The sequence below is a fragment of the Mus pahari genome, chromosome 3 (genome assembly GCF_900095145.1).
Source record: "Mus pahari chromosome 3, PAHARI_EIJ_v1.1, whole genome shotgun sequence".
NCBI lineage: Eukaryota > Metazoa > Chordata > Mammalia > Rodentia > Muridae > Mus > Mus pahari.
This window is the reverse complement of record NC_034592.1, coordinates 22,059,900-22,079,975: the sequence shown is the minus strand read 5'-3', so window position 1 is coordinate 22,079,975 and position 20,076 is coordinate 22,059,900. Positions and strand designations below refer to the sequence as shown.

General features: G+C 45.0%; 2 protein-coding genes and 1 pseudogene across 5 annotated transcripts in view; 2 read left to right on the top strand and 1 right to left on the bottom strand.

The window, feature by feature from the left end:
- Rabepk (Rab9 effector protein with kelch motifs) overlaps nt 1-9,647 on the top strand; it is a 20,100-nt gene extending 10,453 nt beyond the window's left edge. Inside the window, exons 5-8 of one of the 3 annotated variants that reach the window (XM_029537116.1) lie at nt 2,983-3,141; nt 4,143-4,292; nt 6,570-6,719; nt 8,140-9,647. In XM_029537116.1, coding sequence (XP_029392976.1) covers nt 2,983-3,141; nt 4,143-4,292; nt 6,570-6,719; nt 8,140-8,432 — 752 coding nt within the window. In that variant the 3' untranslated portion in view covers nt 8,433-9,647. Of the gene's footprint in view, nt 1-2,979; nt 3,142-4,142; nt 4,293-6,569; nt 6,720-8,139 lie in introns of all 3 variants that reach the window. The other 2 variants (XM_029537115.1, XM_021194420.2) reach the window with 2 other exon arrangements.
- LOC115063771 lies at nt 8,918-9,013 on the top strand (annotated as a pseudogene).
- Nucleotides 9,648-11,212: 1,565 nt separating the features above from the next.
- Hspa5 (heat shock protein family A (Hsp70) member 5) lies at nt 11,213-15,808 on the bottom strand. Of its 2 annotated transcripts, XM_021194937.2 has the most exons (9): nt 15,752-15,808; nt 15,451-15,668; nt 15,116-15,347; nt 14,624-14,761; nt 14,186-14,298; nt 13,700-14,090; nt 13,341-13,578; nt 12,709-12,876; nt 11,213-12,125 (listed from the first exon to the last, which is right to left on the bottom strand). In XM_021194937.2, the coding sequence occupies exons 2-9, from the start codon at nt 15,570-15,572 to the stop codon at nt 11,563-11,565; spliced, it is 1,965 nt and encodes a 654-aa protein (XP_021050596.1). In that variant the 5' UTR covers nt 15,573-15,668; nt 15,752-15,808; the 3' UTR covers nt 11,213-11,562. The 2 variants fall into 2 exon arrangements, with proteins under 2 accessions (XP_021050596.1, XP_021050597.1); XM_021194938.2 differs by having other exon boundaries at nt 15,451-15,808.
- Nucleotides 15,809-20,076: the final 4,268 nt, after the last annotated feature.

The following is a 20,076-nucleotide window of genomic DNA, read 5'->3' as shown; positions in this document are numbered from 1 at the left end:
TCCCCTACCCACCCACTCCCACTACTTGGCCCAGGCCTTGCCTTGTGCTGGGTCATATAAAGTTTGCAAGACCAAGGGGCCTCTCTTCCCAATGATGACCGATTGGGCCATCTTCTGCTACATTTGCAGCTAGAGACACATCTTTTCTTTTTTAAATATTATTTATTTAATGTATATACATACACTGTCGCTGTCTTCAGACACACCAGAAGAGGGCATCAGACCCCATTACAGATGGTTGTGAGCCACCATGTGGTGGCTGGGATTTGAACTCAGGACCTTCAGAAGAGCAGTCAGTGCTCTTAACTGCTGAGCCATCTCTCCAGCCCCTATTAAGGATTTCGATTAGGAGCTGACACTCGCCCTCTGGTATTGATCCTGACAGAATTTAGAAAGTATAAATCAGTTCAGGAAGTCCACCTTTAAAAAGGTGGCGTGGAGGGTGTGGGGCATGTTGGGACACCTTGGGAAGGGTTCCTCACTCTACCGTCCAGGGCTAGCCTGGAACCAAGGGCTAGCCTGGAACCAAGATCTTCCTGTGTCAGCTTCCTAAATGCTGAGCTCACCAGTGTGTGCTGTGACCCTGGCCTTTTGGTTCTGGGGAATGGCATTTATTTAAAAACAGAACCAAACAGAAATCTACAGTGGTGCACGCCCATAATCCCAGTATTCTGAAGGCAGAGGCAGGCAGATCTCTGAGTTTGAGGCCAGCCTGGCCAGGCAGGGCTATGCAGTGAAACTCTGTCTCAGCACCATACATCAGAGACAGACCTGTGGAGCCCGGGAAAGCCACTGTCGGAGGAGAAGTGGACTGTCTTCAAGGTTCATCTGTTTTGTCTCACTGACAGAGTCTCGCTAGAGAGTCAAGGCTCTCAGTCTCCCTGCCTCATTCCACACTTACAAGTTTGAACCACCAGACCCTGTTTGACTTTCCGTTCCTGGGCTCCAAGTCCTGCCTGAGATCTGTAGCTCTAGAGACATTTCCTTTTGCTTTGATGTAGTCCGAGGCACATTCTGCACGCACGTTCCTGTTTGGCTCCCACATGCATTGCATGTGCCGCGTGTAGCATTTTGTGTGTTGAATGAAGAGTCTTTACAAAAGGCACAGCATTTCTAGACAGGAAATAAATTTTCGGTTTGGTGGAACTCTGACAGAGCTGGCTTCAAACCTCACCTCTTCTCTCCAGAAGGCCTGTTAAAATGTCTGACCTTCCATACATCTCTCAGGGGTGAGTGGGAACCTTGGAGGGACAGAGCTTAAGAAACTTCTTTACACCCGTCCTGTGGTGAGCTTTTGTTTTCAAAAGACTGGTAGAACATACACAGACCATGGTATTATTACAACTGTTCAAACCTGGGCTGGAGAGCTGCTCTGACAGGGGACCCAGGTTTGATTTCCAGTGCCCACATAGAGGCTCACAGCTGTCGTAACTCCATTCCAGGGACCTACCATGCTCTTCTGGCCTCTGCGAGCAATAGGCATACACACGGTGGCACATACATAGATGCAGGCAAGACACTCACATACATAAGATAAAACAAATATGTTTTTAAATGTGTTTAAAAGCTGGAGAGATGGCTCAGCAGTTACAAGTACTAGCTGCTCTTCCAGAGGACCTGGGTTCAATTCCCAGCACCTACAGAGCAGATCATAACTGACCGTAACTCCAGTTCAGGGGATCTGACACCCTCACAGAGACATACATGCAGGCAGAACACCAATGCACATACAAAATAAAAATAAAAGTTTAAAATGTGTTTAAAGTCCAACAGCCCTTCGCTAGCCATACTGTTAAGGAAGTAACAGTCTTGCTGGGCTTCAGTTCCAATTTGAGAAGGGGGATACTGACATTTATCTCTTATTTATCGTTCAGTTGGTTATTAGTAGTACCTCTAAAATTGCAGTGAGGTTGTTTACTGTCTTTCTTATTTTATTTTATTTTAGTGTTTTATATATATATATATATATATATATATATATATATATATATATATATATATTTTTATATATAGTGTTTTATATATATATATATATATATATATATATATATATATACTTTATTTGTACCTGCACAGCAGAAAAGAGCATCAAATCCTATTACAGATGATTGTAAGACTCCATCTATAATGTGGTTGCTGAGAATTGAACCCAGAACCTCAGGAAGAGCAGTCAGTGCTCTTAACCGCTGAGCCATCTCTCCAGCCCCATCTACTTTCTTTCAGTGGCCACATTTTCTAGGAAGTTTGACCTGTTTGGCCTCTAGCATCCAGTGGGGATGGATTTTAACAGATGCTGGGCTCCTGCAAGCACAGAGCTGTCAGCACAGTGGATACGCACTCAGACATGATCCTGACCTACTCCTAACTCAGTTTGTGGCTTCTTAGCTTTGGGAATTTCACCTGTCTGGACAACCTCTAATATCATCCTTTTTTTTTTTTTTTTTTTTTATGGTTTTAAAGCATTTAGTATAGAAAGGCATAAAGGAGAAGAGTAGAGAAGCAGGGGCCAGCCATGACCACGTGGAGAGAGGGGGAGCAAGGGAATAAGAGCTCTAATATCATCCTAACGCTGCGCTGTAATGTGCTCTGCTATGCTGTGCATGTGTGCTGTGCGTGCTGCACTGTGTGCTGCGCTGTGCTGTGCTGTACTCTGCTGTGCTAAGCTGTGTGTGCTGCGCTGTGTTGCTGCATTGTGCTGAGCTGTGCTGCGCTGCGCTGTGCTGTGTGTGCTGCACTGTGCGCTGTGCTGTGCAGGGCTGGGTCATCCTATACTATGTTGTGTTCCTCAGAGACTAGGGTACAAAGGAGACCCTGTCAAGTCCTACCAAGAGTCAAGGTCCGGGTCTGCAGAAGTGGGTCAGTAGGCGACTGCAAGCCTGGCAGGCCTGGGGTACAGATCCCCAGCACCTCAGAAAACAAAGAGTAAGGGCAGAACCTTCAGCCTAGGTCTTTTAAGTGCTTATTTTCTCTCTGGACTAGAAGCCTGGACGTGGAGCACACCAGAAGTGACTGGCTCCCCACCATCCCCAAGAACATTCCACACATCGTCCGCAGCTATCGGAAACCAACTATACGTCTTTGGGGGAGGAGAGAGAGGTGCCCAGCCCGTGGAGGACGTGAAGTTGCATGTATTTGACGCAAGTATGGGCTGGGGACATTGGGATCTTGGGGCTGCTTTCCTGGCCAGGGCCACCTCAGCTTCACTTATCTCTCAAACAGGAAACAGGGTCTTGAGAAAAGATTTTGCACTAAGTCGAGTACTTGCCTGGCATGCACCAAGCCCTGTGCACATTTAGTCCCTAGCACCACACAAACCAAGCGCAATGGCAGATGTGTGTCTGTGATCCCAGCAGTTGAGAGATCAGGCCTAGTCTAGGAGACATGAGACCTGTCTCAAAAAAAAAAAAAAAAAAAAAGAGTCAAGCTGTGTGTATTGGCACATGCCTTTAATCCTAGGACTATGAGGCGGAAGCAGGCGGATCGCTTTGAATTTGAGGTCAGCCTGGGCTTCATAGTTCTAGGCTAGCCACAACTATATAATGAGACCGGGTCTCAAAAAACAATGACAAAAAGGTGGTGACTCTCGGTTGGCTGTGGCCCAGAGCTGAAGCATGTACTCAGTATGTGCAGTGTGTGCAGTGCAGTGCAGTGTGTGCAGTGCCCTGGGTTCAGTTTCCTGTACCTCTCAAAAACAAATAACAAAAGAAAGAAAAAGAAAAAAGAACTCTGAAGGCTTTTTTTTTTTTTTTTTGGTTTTTCAAGACAGGGCTTCTCTGTGTAGCCCTGGTTGTCCTGGAACTCACTTTGTAGACCAGACTGGCCTCGAACTCAGAAATCCGCCTGCCTCTGTCTCTGCTACCACCACCTGGCTCAACTTTGAGGTAGTTCTTATTCGAAGCTTTTCTCAATCCAAAGCAAGAGATGGCTTCCTATTAGCCAGACTGTAAGCCAGCATGCTGGGTCATTGGCTTTGCAGTCTACAGCCCTGCAAGTATCTAAGTAGAGGTTACATAGTGGGATTGAGATCTCCTGCTGGTAAACTGGGGAGAAGGACTCTGAGGTGACTTCCTTCTTGGAGCGCCCTGCCCTGGGAGGTGCTTGAAGAGACAGGCCACCTAGTGTTAACGCCTTTACCTTTGTAGACACTCTGACGTGGTCTCAGCCGGAGACGCATGGAAGTCCTCCGTCTCCTCGGCATGGCCATGTGATGGTGGCAGTGGGCACAAAACTCTTCATCCACGGGGGATTGGCAGGGGACAAGTTCTTTGATGATCTCCATTGCATTGATATAGGTAAGTCTGTAAGAGGGCCAGGGGCCTTATATATTCAGAACCCTTTAAGATGTGCTTTGAAAGAATTCTACTTTCCTCTTATGTGTTGGTAACTTGGCTGGCTGTTAGAAGCTTTCCTAGATTTCATGAAGCTTGGCCTGAATACGGAGGAATAAAAGGATGGAGAGGTAGCTCAGCCACGAAGCTCATTGGCTGGACTTTCCAGGGGGCCTAGGGTGGATTCCCAACAACAGCTGCACTTCCAGAGTCTGTTGCCCTTTTCTGCCCTCTACAGGCAGCATGCGGTAGTGCACAGACTCTGGGCAGGCAAAATACTGCACACTAAATAAGTATAGCACTTGTGTAGGTAGGTAAGTAAGTAAGTAGACAGATAGGTAGGCAGGCAGATAGACAGACAGACAGAGAGACACAGACAGACAGACAGACAGACTAACTGACTTGAAGAAGAAGAAGAGAGGAGGAGGGAAAAGTATCATCAACAATTGGGGCTGAAGAAACGGGTCAACACTTACAAGCACTTACTGCTCTTGCAGAGTATTCAAGTTCAGTTCCCAGCACCTACACTAAGCTCAGAGCAGCTTCAGGGAACCCAAAAGCTCTGGCCACAGCTGACACCTGAGCATACACACACACACACACACACACACACACACACACACACACATAGACACACATACATTCACATAGGTAAAAATAAGACATTTCTAAAGATTAAAATCTTTGGTGTGGATGGTTTTCCTGCATGTATGTGTACCACAAGTGTGTAGTACCTGAGGAGGCCAGGAGAGGGCACTGGATTCTCTGGAACCAGAGTTACAGGAGTTTGTGAGCTGCCATATGGGTGCTGGGAACTGAACCTAGAACTTCAAGAAGAGCTGAGCCATCTCTGTAGACCCAAACACATCTTTTTAAAATTGTTTTTCTCAGACAGTCATACTATGGGTAGCTCTGACTGGCCTAGAGCTTGCTGTGTAGACCAAGCTGTTCTTGAAGTCATGGAGGTCAGGGCCTCAGCCTCCTGAGTGCTGGAACCAAAGGCGTGTGCCACCACATCCGACCATATCTATTTTTAAATACAGTCATTCCCCGAGACTCAGTGTGTGTTCAGGCACTGATCCTTTCCACCATAAGTTCCTACACTCTGTGTTCCCAGCTAGAACCCCGTCAGGCCTTGGCTCTTGCTCCATGTCTGGTCTAGATAACAAAGGTGGATGACCGGGACTGCATGTTTGCAGGCCTTCATGGTCAAAAGCCCAGGGAAAAGAAAGCCAGAAAGAACCTGAAGATCATCTCTACCTCACAAGGGCGGGGCTCTCTTCTGAACCTTTCTGGCTGTTAGCTCCACTGAGGGCGGGGCTTCGTCTTTCCTTTATCTGTAAATTTCCAGCACGAGTGCAGTCAGCCAGATAGTGGGTAAGTGCTTATCTGCTCATGAGCGGAGCCTAGCTTGCTCCAGACTACAGAGCAGAGGGATGAGAGGCCGAAGGCACAAGAACACCTATGCAAGCACTCAGGAGGCAGAGGCAGGTGGATCTCTGAGTTCAAGGCTAGCCTGGTCTACAGAGTGAGTTCCAGGACAGCCAGGGCTACACAGAGAAACCCTGTCTTGAAACAAAACAAAACACCAACCAAAAAAAAAGAAAGAAAAAAAAAAAAAGAGAGAGAGAAAGAAAAGATTCACTTTTATTTCATGCATATGAAAATGTGTGCCTGCATATTTGTGTATGCACCTATGCACATGTGAGCATACACACACACACACACACACACACATACCATTATCTTACCTATCTGGGTGTTAACAATGAACAATTAAAGATTATGATTATAGTCACTATTAAAGTTTTCGAATTTCTCAGCATGCTCCAAAGAGCATTAGAATCCCCAAGATGCTTTTTGAAACTATAGGTCCCTTGCTGCAGATTAGAGAATAATTCAAGCCACCCTCCTTTAAAACCAGTTCTGCATATTGAACCTCTTTCCGTTACCTCTTAAGAGATTCCTGTGACCCAGGCATGGTGTTGAGCATCTTTAATCCCCGAGTTCAGCTTAAGATCAGCCTGCTTTACATTGGGTATTCCAGATCAGAGCTACATCACCTTATCTCAGAACACACACACACACACACACACTCTCTCTCTCTCTCTCTCTCTCTCTCTCTCTCTCTCTCTCTCTCTCTCACTCCCTGTGGATGACTGTCGGCAATCACTTTGCAAACTGCAGCAGGTAATTTGAATTCCTATTACAGCTCATGTGCAAAACTCTCTCTTGTGACAGGTGACATGAGCTGGCAGAAGCTTGGTCCCACCGGGGCTGCTCCAGTCGGCTGTGCTGCCCATGCCGCGGTCGCTGTGGGACACCATGTGTATATGTTTGGGGGTATGACAGCCACTGGAGCACTGAACACGATGTACAGGTATCACACAGGTGAGCGGGAGTCATTCCTGGTTGCTTTTCTTTCTTTTAAAAAAACACTGTGCCCTTTCCTTTCCTTTTTAAATTTTTTAATTTAAGATTTATTTATTTATTGTATGTATGTGAATACACTGTCACTGTCTGCAGACACACCAGAAGAGGGCATCAGATCCCATTACAGAAGGTTGTGAGCCACCATGTAGTAGCTGGGAATTGAACTCAGGTCCTCTGGAAGAGCAGTCAGTGCTCTTAACCACTGAGCCATCTCTCCAGCCCTAACTTCCGGTCTTAGAAACAAACATCCTTTGATAAGTGATACAGGCATTTTCTAGTTTGATGCCTTCATGTCTAAATCAAAAGAAAGGGGCTGGGGAAGTGGCTGAGCTGGTAAAAGTGCATGCTGTGCAAACGGGAGGACCTGAGTTTGAATCCCCAGCATCCATATAAAAGCTAGGCATGGCCACGTATGCCTATAACCCCAGCACTGTGGAGCAGACAGGCCGATTGCCAGGGCGCATTGGCTGGCCAACCCACCTGAAACTGCAGCTTCTGGTTCAGTGAGAGACCCTTTCTCAAAGGAAAATAGGGCAGATATCGACAGAGGAAGACATCTGTAGTCCTACTCACTCTGCTCTCCCAAAACACACACACACTCATACACATGCATACACGTACAAGCATCCAAAAGAATACACAGAAGCAAGGTGTGGTGGTTCATGTTTGAAATCCCAGTAATTGGGAGGCTGAGGAAGGAGGATTTCGAGAGTTAAAGGCCAGCATGGTGTATATATTATTTCAGGACAGCTTGGGCTACAGAATAAGCTCCTTCCTGGCTTAGTACTGAAGAAGTGGTGCTGCTCTTGCGGAGGATTGGGGTCCAATCACCAGCACCCACATAGCAGCCAACAACTACCTGAAACTCCAGTTCTTGGGGGTCCAAAGACGACTTCTGGCCTCTCTGGGCACCAGGCATGCAAGTGTACAGAGACATGCAGGTCAAACCATTGTGTACATTAATTAAATTAATTTAAAAAACTGTGTGTGTGTGTGTGTGTGTGTGTGTGTGTGTGTGTGTGTGTGTACATGTACGTGCTTTCAAAAAAAACAAACACAAAACAAAATCCCACAGAAAAATGGTCTGACAAAGGCAGGCATCCTCCTGTCTGTGCGTCTTGAGTGCTGGGATTACAGGCGTGCACTGTCAGACCCAACCTGTTTTTCCCTTTATTTTCTCTTTGTGGCTTAACTGATGTAGAACATCACTGAATACCTGTGGAACTATGTCTTTTTTTTTTTTTTTTTCCAATTTTTATTAGGTATTTACTTCATTTACATTTTAAATGCTATCCCCAAAGTCCGCTATACCCTCTCCCCTCCCCCCGAGTGGAACTATGTCTTAACAGGAGCCTTTGTATTTGTTTCCCTTACTCAGAAAAGCAGCACTGGACCATACTTCAGTTTGACACCTCCCTACCCGCTGGACGACTGGACCACTCCATGTGTGTCATCCCATGGCCAGTGACATCTACCTCTGAGAATGAAGACTCAGATTCTGTCATTCTAACAGTCCAAGCTAAGAAAGGGGACGCTGCTGAGAAAGCAGAGGCCCAGAGTAGAGGGCCACATGAGGAGAGCCCAACTACTGTGTTGCTCTGTTTTGTGTTCGGTGGGATGAATACAGAAGGGGAGATCTATGACGACTGTCTCGTAACTGTAGTGGACTAATAAAACCCACATTTTTATTACTTGTTACTTTTTACAAAAGTGAAAACTCTGCTGAGTTACACTGCCAAATACTTTTTGCACAATATATTCTCTCAACCCAGAGCGGTGGTGCACACCAGGCATAGTAGCATACACCTTTAATCCCAGTACTTGGGAGGCAGAGGCCAGCCTGGTCTACATGGTGAGTTCCAGGACAGCCAGAGCTACATAGTGAAACCCTGTCTTGAAAAACCAAACATAAAATGCATATCCATCTTGCACTTAATCAACTTTTGTAACTGGATAGCCCAGTGCAAATAATTCCATTATAAAGTTTTACCAGCAATAAAATCTGTACATACCCAAGCTAGGTATTGGAGTAGACATTTATGAGTTAGACACCCTTTAATATGTATTAGCTAATCACTAGAAAAAAGTGCAGGCAAGAGGCTGGAGAGATAGCTTAGCAGTTAAGAGCTCTTGTTCTTACCAGAGCAGTGTGGGAGATCCTTATTTGGTTCATAATCACAATGATTGGGTGTTCACAGAATATGTACCTCCCCTAAACCTTGTTCAGAAGTGGGCATATTACCCATCTGGGAAAAAAAAAGAAAAGCTGGATGTGGTAGTGCATGTCTCCATAGTAGGACCCTGCTGTGTTGTTTTTTTAAAGGAGGGCTGGTAATGGGGGACAAAGGATGAGGACTGACTCTTGTTATTAACCATCCCCAGAAATGTTATTAACATTTCACTTGGCCCCAAGTACTTGTCAGTGTTTGAGACAAAAATCTGACAGCATAGGCCTCAAATTTGTCATCCTCCTGCCTCAGTGTCCCAGTGTGCTCTATCATGCTTCCTTTTAGGAAGTGTGAATGGGAGTAAGACAGATGTGTAGAATTTCAAGGTGTAACTGTGAATTTGCTGTAATCCTCCTGCCTCAGCCAGCCTCCTGAGTGTAGGAATAAGTAGCCATGAGCCACCAAGCTGGGTTTTAAAGGTATCAGGTAGTGTACAGAAAATAAATCTCGAGTGGGGGGTGGGCCATGCGAAGTGGCTCAGTGGGTAAGAGCACTGACTGCTCTTCTGAAGGTCCTGAGTTCAATTCCCGTTAACCACATGGTGGCTCACAACCACATTAGCACTGGACAAAAATCTTCACTGGTCAAGACTCACTCTCAAAAATAAGTCAGTTAAAAAAAGTATGCTTCCGGGGCTGGTGAGATGGCTCAGCGGGTAAGAGCACCTGACTGCTCTTCCAAAGGTGCAGAGTTCAAATCCCAGCAACCACATGGTGAGTGTCTGAAGACAGCTACAGTGTACTTACATATAATAAAGTTAAATATATCTTTAAAAAAAAAAAAAGTATGCTTCCATTATTTGGTTCTAACAGAAGATGGTTTTTATACACCTTTATGATCAGCAAATCATTCTTAAACTCGAGTCCTTGACCATATTTGGCCTTAGACATTTAAATCTGACAAGTAGTAAGTAGAGCATTCTACTGACCAACTGAGCAAAGTCAAGTGTCCAGTCTGAAAGATCATGATAAACCCCAGGGACTGTGCCTACAGCTGGGGAAGACAGGTCTCAGAAGATCTTAAAACAACCAAGCTGGATTCTTGATCTTGAGAAAATGCTAACAGTATAAACATATTGCCTTATCTCCTTCCAAATGTACTATTAATAAAGAGTTGCAATGTAGTCACCCACAAGAAAAGTCTTCATTGATCATATAGATTACCTAGATCATTACTCTCCTGAGGGAGCCAATCTAAACAATCCTCTCAACCAATCCTTTGACCATCAACTGATGTTTGTAATCTCAGGGTTGCCATATATACCTTACCCTTATACCAGGAAGGCATTTTTACAAAAGAGGTTCTGACCAATTAGGCATGTTTTGGTTCATGTAGCTCTCATGAACTACATAACTGAATCTAGTATTTCATTAATCCTGCCTCCAGCCTGAGCCACTACATCCAGTATGTAGTGCTGAGTATTAAATAAATCCAGGGCTTCATGCATGCTGGGTAAGTGCTAGCTAGATAAGTAAATCTTCAAGCTGTTAAATAACTTTCAACCATACATCTTCAAATATAAATTACAAACTAAATACTACCCAGTGATATGGAGTCTTTAGTACATCACGGGCCTGTGGGTACACACAAAATATAAAATACAAGTATATTTCAATTTTTTTCCAGTCCAGAGGATTATTAACACTAGGGCTTCACACTAGTGCTAGGCAATGCCCACCACTGAGTATGCACCAGCCTCAGATCCCTAGACTGAGCTTGGACTAAACAGGCTCCTGCCACAGCCTGGAACATGATCAATTCATTAAGAGATTCCAGGCCGCACAGCACTACTTGTAACAAAAGTCAGAAAGGGGCCATGGTGGTATACACTTTAATAGCAGCACCTGGGAACGAGAGACAGGTGGATCTGAGTTCAAGGCCAGCCTGGTCTACAATGTTGAGTTCGAGGACAGACAAAGCTAAAGACCTTATCTTGAAAAACTAAAAACCCAGAAAGTAATTTTACAAAGGGGAAGTATGATTTTAACCATGTTCAAGAAAACTGGATTTGGGCATCCTGAAATAACACTCACCGAGGCGAGTAAACAGCAAATATCTCTACATTGTTATAAAGCTAGATAAATCTCCAAGTGGTATCACCCCACAGCATCACAAGCCCCACTTCCCTGCCCACAGAAGAAAGACACACTTGAGAATCCAGTCTTAAATTTTAGTTATCTAAAATAAAAGATGGATATAATTACAAACTTTTCACAAAAATTAGACCAGTGTAAATAACAAACATTTATTGGTGTCACTTATGGTAGAAAAAAGTTCCTACACCACATGTGCATGACCCAATTGTTAAATAGAACATATCCAAGGTGAACACACACCCTGACCCACCTTTTCCCGATTTTTAAAATAGCCAATTCCTCCTCTCCCTGACCCCAAGACATGTGAGCAACTGCTAATGAAAAGCAGTAAACAGCCACTTGGGCTATAGCATTTTCAACTCCACTCTGAGGTGAAGATTCCAATTACATTCGAGACTTAAGTTCTCTCAATTTTCTCCCAACGAAAGTTCCTGAGTCCAGTATTTACAATATTACAGCTCTAGCAGATCAGTGCACCTACAACTCATCTTTTTCTGATGTATCCTCTTCACCAGTTGGGGGAGGGCCTCCACTTCCATAGAGTTTGCTGATAATTGGCTGAACAATTTCTTCTAGTTCCTTCTTTTTAGCTTTAAAGTCTTCAATGTCTGCATCCTGGTGGCTTTCCAGCCATTCAATCTTTTCCTCTACAGCTTTTTCCATGGTTTCTTTATCTTCAGAAGAAAGTTTGCCTCCCAGCTTTTCTTTATCTCCAATCTGGTTCTTGAGAGAGTAAGCATAGCTTTCCAATTCATTCCTGGTGTCAATGCGCTCTTTGAGCTTTTTGTCTTCCTCAGCAAACTTCTCAGCATCATTAACCATCCTTTCAATTTCTTCAGGTGTCAGGCGGTTTTGGTCATTGGTAATTGTGATTTTGTTTTTGTTTCCTGTACCTTTGTCTTCAGCTGTCACTCGAAGAATACCATTAACATCTATCTCAAAGGTGACTTCAATTTGGGGAACTCCGCGGGGAGCAGGAGGAATTCCAGTCAGATCAAATGTTCCCAGAAGATGATTGTCTTTTGTTAGGGGTCGTTCACCTAGAACACAGAAAAAATTTGTTATTGACAAGCCTCAGGGCACCGGGATCTCTAAATTTCAACTTGCTAGAATTTGTAGGGGGCAAGTAACTCAGTATTGGGCCGACCAAAAGCAGCAACTCACTGGGTGCTACTGCTCTTAACTCAATTTCAGCTCTTAAAAGCATTGTAAGCCCCTCTGACCTTGTATTACAAAAGCCAGTGAACATGAATGCTAAGTACTGAATCTAAAACTCAACACTGGTTCAACTAAGCACCTCTTCATTTGAGTTACGAAAGATACTTCTTTCTGGGCTGGTGAGATGGCTCAGTAGGTAAGAGCACCCAATTGCTCTTCCAAAGGTGCAGAGTTCAAATCCCAGCAACCACATGGTGGCTCATAACCATCCATAACAAGATCTGATGCCCTCTTCTGGAGTGTCTGAAGACAGCTACAGTGTACTTACATATAATAAATAAATAAATCTTAAAAAAAAAAAATACTTCTTTCCCTGGGAGAATAACAGTGTTTAATAATCTTGTTAAACCCAAATCCCATCCTTTCAAAACATACAATATTTGTGAATGTAAGTAATTTAATTACCTTCATAGACCTTGATTGTTACAGTTGGCTGATTATCGGAAGCTGTGGAGAAGATCTGAGATTTCTTGGTGGGTACCACAGTGTTCCTTGGAATCAGTTTTGTCATGACACCTCCCACAGTTTCAATACCAAGTGTAAGGGGACAAACATCAAGCAGTACCAGATCACCTGCAAAGGAAAATTAATCAGGTTTGGTTTTATTTAGAATCCGAGCAGCACCAAGCAATCTCCCAATGAATGAACTGCCATCTTCCCCACTGACAAACACTTTAGGAAAAATGGATGAACAACTGCTAGCGATCTTAACTAAGCTTAACCTAAGTCCTCTCATCACTACCTTTCTTCCCTGTTACTCTTAACCCTACAGTCTCCTAAAGCAACAGTCTTCCCATCAAGCTACTTAAACACATAAAGATGCAGTGATGGGCTGGTGAGATGGCTCAGCAGTTAAGAGCACCCGACTGCTCTTCCAAAGGTGCAGAGTTCAAATCCCAGCAACCACATGGTGGCTCACAACCATCCATAACGAGATCTGATGCCCTCTTCTGGAGTGTCTGAAGACAGCTACAGTGTACTTACATATAATAAATAAATTTAAAAAAAAAAAAAAAGATGCAGTGATAACAACCTACCTGTATCTTGATCACCAGAGAGGACACCAGCCTGGACAGCAGCACCATAGGCTACAGCCTCATCAGGGTTTATGCCACGGGACGGCTCCTTGCCATTGAAGAACTCTTTCACCAGTTGCTGAATCTTTGGAATTCGAGTAGATCCACCAACCAGAACAATTTCATCAATATCAGATTTCTTCAGATCAGAGTCTTCCAACACTTTCTGGACAGGCTTCATGGTAGAGCGGAACAGGTCCTAGGAAAAAAAGAAAAGAAAGGCATGGTTACTGAAGTGCTGACCACCCAGCCATTATTTAGTTATCCCAAATTCTACAGTCTAAGTGGATCCCATTAGCACTGTCAAGGAGCATACATACCATGTTCAGCTCTTCAAATTTGGCCCGAGTAAGGGTCTCTGAGAAGTCTTCTCCTTCAAAGAAGGACTCAATTTCAATCCTTGCTTGATGCTGAGAAGACAAGGCTCTCTTAGCCTTTTCTACCTCACGCCGGAGTTTCTGCACAGCTCTGTTGTCTTTTCTAACATCTTTACCAGTTTTCTTTTTGTACAGCTTGATGAAGTGTTCCATGACCCGCTGATCAAAGTCTTCCCCACCCAGATGAGTATCTCCATTAGTGGCCACCACTTCAAAGACACCATTGTCAATGGTGAGAAGAGACACATCGAAGGTTCCACCACCCAGGTCAAACACAAGGATGTTCTTCTCTCCCTCTCTCTTATCCAGGCCATATGCAATAGCAGCTGCTGTACTGTGGGGATGAAGAGGAGGGAAGAAAGCTTCGTCAGGTTCATATTCCCCACCCCCACTTGGCAAATATGGTGGAGCTCTGAGTCCCATACTTACGGCTCATTGATGATCCTCATGACATTCAGTCCAGCAATAGTGCCAGCATCTTTGGTTGCTTGCCGCTGGGCATCATTGAAGTAAGCTGGTACAGTAACAACTGCATGGGTAACCTAGGACGACAACCATGCAATCATACTTAAAGATGATTGAAGTATACTGTGTTGTTACTTCTGTCACTCTTATCAACTAGTCAAGCCACAACAGTTTCTAAGCCAGTTTACTGCTAAACCATACACTTTTGTCATTAGAATTAAGCGGTGGTAACACATGAAGACTGACTAGCATATACCTTGACCTCCCACAAAACACTAAGCCTAACAAAAGTTGAAGCCAGTTAAGATTAAAAGGTTTCAAACCATGAGGGCTTCCCTACACAAATCATCCAGGGGGAGCAACAGCAATCAAACACTCAACACTGTTCCACACGTTATTCACCTTCTTTCCCAAATACGCCTCAGCAGTCTCCTTCATTTTAGTGAGAACCATCGCAGAAATTTCTTCTGGGGCAAATGTCTTGGTTTGTCCACCTCCAATATCAACTTGAATGTACGGTTTAGTTTTCTTTTCAACCACCTATGGCATAAAGTAATTTAAATGTTAATTTTTCCGAAGTGGAAACAACATCACCACAAACGATTAAAAAAAAAAAAATCCATTTCCTCCCTCCCACAGCTTGATTCATCTCGGTCCCTTAGAGGGAATTGCAACTAAAACAGTACAGCTGTATTGCAAATAGATCGACAGTTTAGTCTGTTTCAACTTCTAGACACTGTAACAGTGTGTCAAGTTTTATAACACACTAAAAACAACTAGATGTAAAACCGTTACATAAACAGTGTTTTTTGGCCAAGTGGCAACCCCTAAATACTCCTGTCACCCAAGCCGCCCCATTAGCATGATAAGAAAAAAAAAAAAATCGGGTCCGACCTTGAATGGCAAGAACTTGATGTCCTGCTGCACCGAAGGGTCATTCCAAGTGCGTCCGATGAGGCGCTTGGCGTCGAAGACCGTGTTCTCGGGGTTGGACGTGAGTTGGTTCTTGGCCGCATCGCCAATCAGACGCTCCCCTTCAGGCGTGAAGGCCACATACGACGGCGTGATGCGGTTGCCCTGATCGTTGGCTATGATCTCCACGCGGCCGTTCTTGAACACACCGACGCTGAGGGGGAAACCCCACAGAGAAGGACTCAGCACCTCACTTTCTCACGCTGGCCCCGGAGGCCACGCCCCACTCGCCCCCTCCTCCGACGGATGCCACTTACCAGGAATAGGTGGTCCCCAAGTCGATGCCGACCACCGTGCCCACGTCCTCCTTCTTGTCCTCCTCCTCGGCCCGCACCGCGCCCAGCAGCAGCAACGCCGCCGCCACCACAGTGAACTTCATCGTGCCGGCGCTGGGGACCAGTCGCTCAGCCGTCAGGCAGGAGTCTCAGGAGTCCAGCAACAGGCTGTGGCCCCGAAACGCGACGACGGTTCTGGTCTGAGGGCGACAGGGGCCTCGGGGTCAGGAGGAGCCACGAAGCTGACTCGGGGGCAGGCCTAGCAGCAGGCCGCGGCGCTTACCTCGCACACGCACAGGAGCCCGAGTGTCCCGGTCAGTGTTGTCTCGGCCAGTATCGAGCGCGCCGTCGCCGACTCGCCTTATATACCCTCCCCGCAGCCCCGTCGTGGAGGCCTCCGATTGGTGAAGTCGCTACTCGTTGGAGGCCGCTGATTGGCCCATGCCACCAAGCTGGCCGCTGCCGATTCGAAGCGGCTTCCTCCGCAACTCACGTCACTGCTACGCCCCCCGGGCTGACTCATTGGCTACTGGTCATTCTCAACGGCCGCCAATGAGAGGCAGCATCCGCCCTGAGCGCCGGTCCTATTGGTTCGGCAGCTGCCTGTCCCTCGGGTGACCTCTCACCCCGAGACCGTTTCCGCCGGTAACCGTTCAGGTCCTCCCCTCACGCCGGGCCCCCGGGGACTGGCGTGGGGTCTGCGTGTCGGTTCCCTCGGGGCCTCCCTTTCTGTCTCTCACTCGGAAGAAGTACGCGGCCTTTCTCCTCCTCGATTCCCTCGCGTCCCGAGCTGCCCGGCCTCAGCTGTGATCGCCCTCCCCAGCCTCCACTCGGTCTCGGATGTCCCAGCGTCCAGGCCCTGTTACTCGCCCGGCCTGCACGGCTCGCGCTGGGGCCTGATCTGGATTCTGCCTCGCTGAGAATCCTGGCGCTTCTCAGCTAACCGTGGCTCTCCTTCACCCCCAGGCTAGCTGCATGTGTCTTTCTAGGCCTGCCTAATCTTCCCTTTGCCCGGGTTGAGTCCCAGGATTGGCCTGGCCAGTTGTAACCCAGTCCAGAACCCTTCTCCGCCGCGGAGATGCTGTACTATGGTCAAACGAGCGCTTTCCACCATGAGATGTATCTTTTCTCTCTCTCTCTAGCTTGTAGCCCCTTATTGTTCGCTGACCTGGTCTATCGTAGCATTTCCATTTATGACACAGGTTATTATTTACAAGTCCTTCCTTCTTCTTGACACAATCCTGCTCGACTCTTGGACTAGGTCTGATAATGCTAAAGACATTTAGCAGACAAAGTCTGGCCGATGCTTTACTCTTGTATAATAGTATGTTGGGGGACAAACAAAACAAGTTACTACTTGAGCTCATTATGTACTTCATTGTTTTGTTTTATGTATTTTGGGAGGCATTGTACACAGGGGCAAGCTGGTCTATAACCACTGCTCCTCCTATGCGTTTTCCATGTGTCAGTTACTCATAATCAATTCTTAGTCTGTCTTTTCCATTTTCCAGAAGAGACCATTGAGACCAAGAGCGATTACTTAGCTAGAATGGTCGATTGATAAGCGCTGAGGATATAATTAATAACCCGGTTGATTTGACTCCATAATTTATGCTATTGATTCCCACCACCCCTCTTTTTTGTTGTTGTTGTTTAAAGGCAGGGATTCATGCAACCCCGGTCTTCAAACTGTAGCAAATAACTTTGAACTTCTGTTTCTTCTATCTATACCTCCCAAGTGTTGAGAACTTGAGGCGTAGGCATGCACTACCATGGGACTTGAATCTGTGCATGTTAGACAACTGACATCTGTCTCCTGGCCTGGAACTCAACAAGTCCACCAGGCTGGTCTTGAACTCTCAGGTCCACCATCTCTGCACCCCAAGTGCTTATAGATATGCTTATGAAGGCTACTTGGGCCATTTATTACAGGCAGGAAATGACTCCAGTTTTCCTACTAAATGTATTCTGAGCTTCATAAGTACACTGTGCAAATACTCCTGAAACATCACACCCATAGTTCACTAAAATGTTGAGCCTATGAATCAGTGTTCAGGAATTTTTTTTCCTTTCTCATTCCTCAAAGGTTATGTTAGTGACTCAGTCAACTCCATCCTAGCTATAGAAATTGCATCATGCAGCTCTTTCAGGAAGGCTTGTAATACTGTCATAACATTGATCTTCCTTTGAGTTGCATCAGACTAGTATTAAGATAGAAATCACTAAGCCCAATTTACCGGTGCACACCTTTAGTCTCAGCACATAGGAGGCAGAAGCAGGGGATCTCTCTTGAGTTAGAGGCCAGCCTGGTTAGTTCAAGGACTGCCAAGGCTATATGTTGAGACCCTACCTCAAAAGGAAAAAAAAAAAATGGAAATCACTACTTGACCACATTACAACTTCATGTCATATCAAGCATATCTGTATAATCACAGCAGATATATATATATATATATATATATATATATATATATTTCCAATAAATCAAATTTCAGTTTCATCCTGTCTCTTGATTAATGCAACTAATTTTTCTAACATTTAGAAACTTGATGCCTAAGCCAGACCTAGTGTCACAGGCCTGAAACCCAGTATTCAAGAGTCTGAGGCAAGAGGATCTCAAATTCCATGTGTAGCTGGACTACAGAGTAAATTCAAGGTCAGCCTGGGAAATTTAGTGAAAACCCTGTTCAAAAAGTAAAAGCCGGAAATACAGCTCTTGTATTAAAACACTTTCCTAGCAGAGTTGAAGCTCTATTCTCCATCCCCATCCCATCTCTGTCTCTCTCTTTCACACACACACACACACACACACACACACACACACACACACTATCTTACTAACTTAAGTTTGGGTTAGGTTCAGATGGGCTCTTGTAGGCCAGGCTTACCTCTAGTACTCCATGTAGTAAAGGCTAGCCCTGAACTTTTTATCTTCCTGTCTCACCTCTGAAATGCTAAGTTTGGAAGTAAGTCAAGTTAGACTGCCTGATCAACTTCTAGAGAGTAAAGTGTCTCAGTGGCTATAATATCATTTTCTTTCTTCTTTTTTTGAGACTGGATATTGCTAGGTATGCATACTACATATTCCTGACTGGCCTGGAACTTTCTATATAGATGTAGCTGGTCTTGAACTCACAAAGAACCCCCTGCCTTTACCTTCCCAGTTGCTGAGATTAAAGTCATGAGCCACCATATCTATCTACTTTAAAATTCAAACCAGATTGAGCTAGAAAGATGTTCAGTGGTTCAATGGCTGTTCTTTCAGAAGACCCAGGTTTGATTCTAAGCACCCACATGGTATCTCAGAACCATCGGTAACTCCAATTTCAGGGGATCCATTACCGCCTTCTGGCTTCTGCAGGCACATATGTAATGCACAGATATACATGCAAGCAAATACCCATACATAAAATATTATTTTAAAAAAGACCATATATATGTATATAAAATATTTAATATTGAATTGAATATATATAATTTCTTCTCTCTCCTCTCTCTGTCGTGTGTGTGGGTGTGTGTATAAATTGCACAGGCCATTAATCCCAGGATTCAGGAGGCAAAGGCTAGCTTGGTCTTTTTAGATTGACTTCCAGACTAGCCAGGCTACATAGTGAGATCCAATTTCAAAATAAATAAAATTCGTCCTGACAGATGGCTCAGGGGCTAAGAGCACCAACTGCTCCTCCACAGGCCCTGAGTTCAATTCCCATCAATCACTTCTTGCTGGGCAGTGGTGGCACACGCCTTTAATCCCAGCACATGGGAGGCTGAGGCAGGGTGATTTCTGAGTTTGAGGCAAGTCTGGTCTATAGAGTGAGTTCCAGGACAGCCAGGGCTACACAGAGAAACCCTGTCTCCAAATAATAATAATAATAATAATAATAATAATAATAATAATAATAATAATATCAATAATAATTCAAGTATTTTATATATTCTGTAGCACATATTACAACATATTGTAAGGCACAATCATGTGGCATTCAATAGGGAAGTATACAGGCAGAAGTTATTTGCTAAAGGTTAAAGGTTAAAAGTTAGCCACTAGGAACAGTGTATGCTCTTTCTTCACTGTTTGTTTTGTTTTTTTCAAGACAAGTTTCTCTATGTAGCACTGGCTGCCCTGGGATTTACTCTGTGGACCAGGCTGGCCTCAAACTCAGAGATCCACCTGCCTCTGCATCCTGAGTGCTGAAACTAAAGGCGTGTGCCAACACCATCCAGCTGCTGTTTTGCTTTTTGCGACAGGATCTCTCTATGTAGCCCTTGCTGTTTTGGAGCTCCCTATGTAGACTAAGCAGCAGGGTTCAAACCCACAGCATTCTCCTGCCTCTGCCTCCATCCTGAGTGCCAAGATCAAAGGTGTTTGTCACCATGCTCAGCTTTCTTTTCATACAGAAGCATTTTCCCACCATGTTTAAAACATAGGAGCTAGGCTGGAGAAATGGTATGAGCTGTTCTTAACCAAAGGACCCTGGCTCAATTCACAGGACTTACATGGCAGTTCACAGCTGTCTGTAATCCAGTTCCAGGGGATTTGATGTGCTCATACAGACATAATGCAGGCAGAATTCCAATGTGTACACACACACACACACACACACACAC

Bases quoted from the DNA above. Each gene is read 5' to 3' on its own strand.
- Hspa5 (XM_021194938.2), bottom strand. From the start codon at position 15,572: ATGAAGTTCACTGTGGTGGCGGCGGCGTTGCTGCTGCTGGGCGCGGTG. The intron at 14,299-14,623 runs GTGAATAACGTG...TTGTCGTCCTAG, and splicing joins AGGCGTATTTGGGAAAGAAG to GTTACCCATGCAGTTGTTAC. The intron at 12,877-13,340 runs GTAGGTTGTTAT...TTTCCTTTGCAG, and splicing joins CTCTGGTGATCAAGATACAG to GTGATCTGGTACTGCTTGAT.